Source organism: Primulina tabacum, chromosome 13, assembly GCF_025594145.1.
Source record: "Primulina tabacum isolate GXHZ01 chromosome 13, ASM2559414v2, whole genome shotgun sequence".
Taxonomy (NCBI): Eukaryota; Viridiplantae; Streptophyta; class Magnoliopsida; order Lamiales; family Gesneriaceae; genus Primulina; species Primulina tabacum.
This window is the reverse complement of record NC_134562.1, coordinates 2,428,813-2,432,536: the sequence shown is the minus strand read 5'-3', so window position 1 is coordinate 2,432,536 and position 3,724 is coordinate 2,428,813. Positions and strand designations below refer to the sequence as shown.

Here is a 3,724-nt window from a genome sequence, read left to right as displayed (position 1 = left end):
CGGATGTATTCTAGGGCTGTACTGGGCTGTAGTCCAGCCCACTTTTTTAATAATTTAGCGACGGTTTTTTTAAAAACCGTCGCTAATATTTGCGACGGTTTTAGTAAAACCGCCGCCGATGTGGATCGGCGACGGTTTTAATTATACTGTCGCTACTAGTGACGGTTTATTCAAAAAGTCGCTAATAACAGTCGCTATTAGCGACTGTTTTTTGAAAAACCGTCGTACATCAATGTCTTAGTCCAATCAAGTCCCGTCCATTTACAAGGATGAGACCAAATTTATCCTCTGATCCGCCCCACCTCAATTCTACAAAATTTCTCTCCCAAGTCCCAAGCCCTTTAGCGACAGAATAGAATTGCGGACTCCCGAAGAAATCGATTTGCTCATCGGCAAGGCAACAATCCAGGTAAGAATCGGCTATACATTTTTTATTTTGTTTTTTATAGCTTCTCTGTGTGTGATTTGTGGTTTCTTGATTGTTTGTTGTTGAGTTGTTGATTGACTATTACTTGTTTATTTGTTTAATAATTATTTTATTCTTGTTTAGGATTATAAATTGAACTATTTCAAAATGGAATATCAATCAGCTGCAAAGAAAGAAAAAACATTGATATCCTCTTTCTTTAAGTAGAGAGATCGTCAAGCTAGTGAAGATACTTCAATTCCTACGGTCCTTACAATGCAACATCAATCCAGTGAAAGTCTTCTATTTCCCAATATCCAAATTCCTTCATGTTCCTCTCCTAGAGACGATCATCAGTCTTCGTCTACTTTTATTGAACGAGATCCGGGAAAAATAAAACAAATATGTGAATATCATGTTAATATACGAGATGAGATAAGACGTTCATATCTAAATATGGGGCCTTATCAACCAGATATGTTGGAGTATCCAGGTACAAAATTTGGAAGCCCGAATCGTCGTTTTCAGAAAAAATGGTTTCAGAAATTTTATTGGTTGGAGTATTCGCCTTCAACAAATAAGGCATATTGTTTCTATTGTTTTCTTTTCCTGAATGATGTTAATTCATCTAATATCTCGGCATTAGTCAATGAAGGATTTGACAATTGGAAAAGGGTAAACCAAGGAAAAACATGTGCTTTTCTTGCCCATATTGGTTCTGCAGCTTCTTCACCTCATACTATGTGTGAGAGAAGGGCTGAAAATTTGATGAGGCCCTCACAACATATTGATAAAGTGATGCATGCACAATCTAAAGAGGAAAAAGAGAAAAATCGTCTGCGTTTGAACACCTCAATTGTAGCTATTCGTTGGCTAGCACTTCAAGGTTGTGCTTTTAGAGGTAATGATGAATCTCTATCTTCATCTAATCGTGGAAATTTTCTTGAATTGGTGAAGGCTTTTGCAAAAATGAATATAGAAATTGATGAAGTTGTGCTTGAGAATGCTCCAAAAAATGCCCAATATATCGCTCCAGAAATTCAGAAAGAGATTTTACATATTATGGCCAATAGAGTACGACAGATGGTTCGTGAAGAAGTTGGAGATAAATACTTCTGTATTCTTGTTGATGAAGCTCGGGATATATCTAAACGAGAGCAAATGGCCATTATATTGAGGTTTGTGAACAATCATGGGTTTTTGACAGAAAGATTTTTTGCCATCAAAAGTGTTAGTGACACTACCTCAATGAATTTGAAAAATGAGATATCAAATGTTCTTGTTCATCATGATCTCCATGTTAAGAAAATCAGAGGCCAAGGATATGATGGTGCTAGCAATATGCGTGGAGCGTGGAATGGACTTCAAGCATTATTTCTCAAAGATTGTCCCTATGCATACTATGTCCACTGTTTTGCACATCGTTTACAACTGACATTGGTTTCTGCAGCTAAGGATGTTAGTGTTATTTGAGAATTCTTTTCTCATTTGGACAATATTGTTAATATTGTCACTTCTTCTACTAAGCGCATTGCTGAATTACATACTGCACAAAGAAATGAAATTGAGTATATGTTGTCAATTGGAGAACGTGATTCTGGAAGTGGTGCAAACCATATTGGTAATTTGCAACGAGCAGGAGCTACTCGTTGGAGTTCTCACTATGATTCGGTAAAAAGTTTGATAGGTATGTACACTGCAACTTGCATAGTTTTTGAAGTTCTCAGTGATTATTCTCCAAATGGAAGAGTTAAGGCTGAAGTTCGGGGGATTTACAGAAACATGGCAAGCTTTGAATTTGTGTTTATTTTGCACTTAATGCATAAAATTATGAGAACAACAGATACTCTTTGTCAAATTCTTCAAAGAAAATCTCAAGACATTTTGACTGCTATCACATTTGTCACTACTACCAAAACTTGCCTTCAAGAATTTAGAGAATGTGGGTGGAATGAATTTCTTCAGGAAGTTAAAGTTTTTTGCTCAAGAAATGAAATTGATGTACCTGACCTTGATTGTCTATATAAGATTGGACGTTCCTGTCGGCAAACTACAATAGAACATCATTACCACTTTGATATTTTTAATGCAGCAATAGATTTCATTTTGATGGAGTTAAATACTCGGTTCAATGAGTCATCGGTGGAACTTCTTTCTCTTAGTACAGCTTTAGATCCTAAAAATTCATTTGACTCATTTAACAGTGATGATATTTGCAAGCTTGCGAAGAAGTTTTATCCTGGAGATTTCACAGATCAAGAAATTGTTGCTTTGGAGTATGAATTGATACATTATAAACTTGATGTGATGCAGAATTTAAAGGTTTCTACACTTATTAAGTTGTGTCAGCAATTGACCGAGAGTGGACGGTCAAGTGTTTATGTTATGTTGAATAGATTGATTCATCTTGTTTTGACATTACCTGTGTCTACTTCCACTACTGAGCGGGTTTTTTCAGCAATGAAGCATGTGAAGACGGCACTTCGCAATAAAATGGAGGATGACTTTCTTGCCGATTGTTTGACACTCTATATTGAACGAGATTTAGCTAAACATATTGATGTAAATTCTATTATTGATGAATTTTATGTTTTAAAATCTCGTAGGGCACAACTTCGTTGAACGATATAATGTAAATTTTTTTTTAATAATATATAACTTATCATATTGACTTCAAGCCCCCCCAACTTCCTGGATCCGTCCCTGATTATCGATAGCTCACTCATGCACGCCGCGGATAATATTATCTGTAGCGTGCAACGTACGCTATTAATATTCATATCCGTAGTATGCAAACAAATTCTACATCGTTCATTTGCAAGCCGATAAAATCAAATTCGTTAAAAAAATCAATCGAATGGACAAAAACAATAAACCAAAATTTTACAAAAAATTTAGTGTAACTTTAAGTTTAATCAACACAAAATTGATAAAAGTCATTGTTTTTCAGTATATCAAAACAGAAAGTCTGAAGATCCAAAGCAAGATACAAAATCTGTAACAACTAGCTGGTACATATATAAAAATGATTAAACTTTCAATACACGCAAATCAGTATAATATGTATCAATCGCACAATTCTATAAATTTAGATAACCATGCGACTGTGCTTCCTATCGCGTCCTCGAGAAACTGCATTTCATCATTTGGTTGAATTAGATCCACCTTCTCCACCAAAACCTTATCAACCCAAACTTTCCAACAAGATCTACCAAGAACAACGCGATGCACTTTTGTGTTTGGATCTGTGGATGCAATTCGACCTTCTGCAACAACTAATTCATCAGCACATTAATGAAGCAGCTTACATTTAGTATT

The 3,724-nt window shown here is 35.5% G+C and overlaps 2 protein-coding genes across 2 annotated transcripts; both read left to right on the top strand.

Moving 5' to 3' along the window:
- Positions 1-862: 862 nt before the first annotated feature.
- Positions 863-1,879, top strand: LOC142521774 (uncharacterized). Its single transcript, XM_075624964.1, has 2 exons — positions 863-899; positions 1,053-1,879. Exons 1-2 carry the CDS (start codon positions 863-865, stop codon positions 1,877-1,879), a joined length of 864 nt encoding a protein of 287 aa, XP_075481079.1.
- Positions 1,880-1,978: 99 nt separating this feature from the next.
- On the top strand, positions 1,979-3,123 carry LOC142521773 (uncharacterized). The gene is made up of 2 exons (XM_075624963.1): positions 1,979-2,968; positions 3,085-3,123. Exons 1-2 carry the CDS (start codon positions 1,979-1,981, stop codon positions 3,121-3,123), a joined length of 1,029 nt encoding a protein of 342 aa, XP_075481078.1.
- The last annotated feature ends 601 nt before the right edge of the window (positions 3,124-3,724 follow it).

Coding starts and splice junctions, on each gene's coding strand:
- LOC142521773 (XM_075624963.1), top strand. CDS start 1,979: ATGTTGTCAATTGGAGAACGTGATTCTGGAAGTGGTGCAAACCATATT. Junction 2,969..3,084: donor ATTTAGCTAAACATATTGAT/GTAAATTCTATT, acceptor ATTGACTTCAAG/CCCCCCCAACTTCCTGGATC.
- LOC142521774 (XM_075624964.1), top strand. CDS start 863: ATGGGGCCTTATCAACCAGATATGTTGGAGTATCCAG. Junction 900..1,052: donor AGATATGTTGGAGTATCCAG/GTACAAAATTTG, acceptor TCTCGGCATTAG/TCAATGAAGGATTTGACAAT.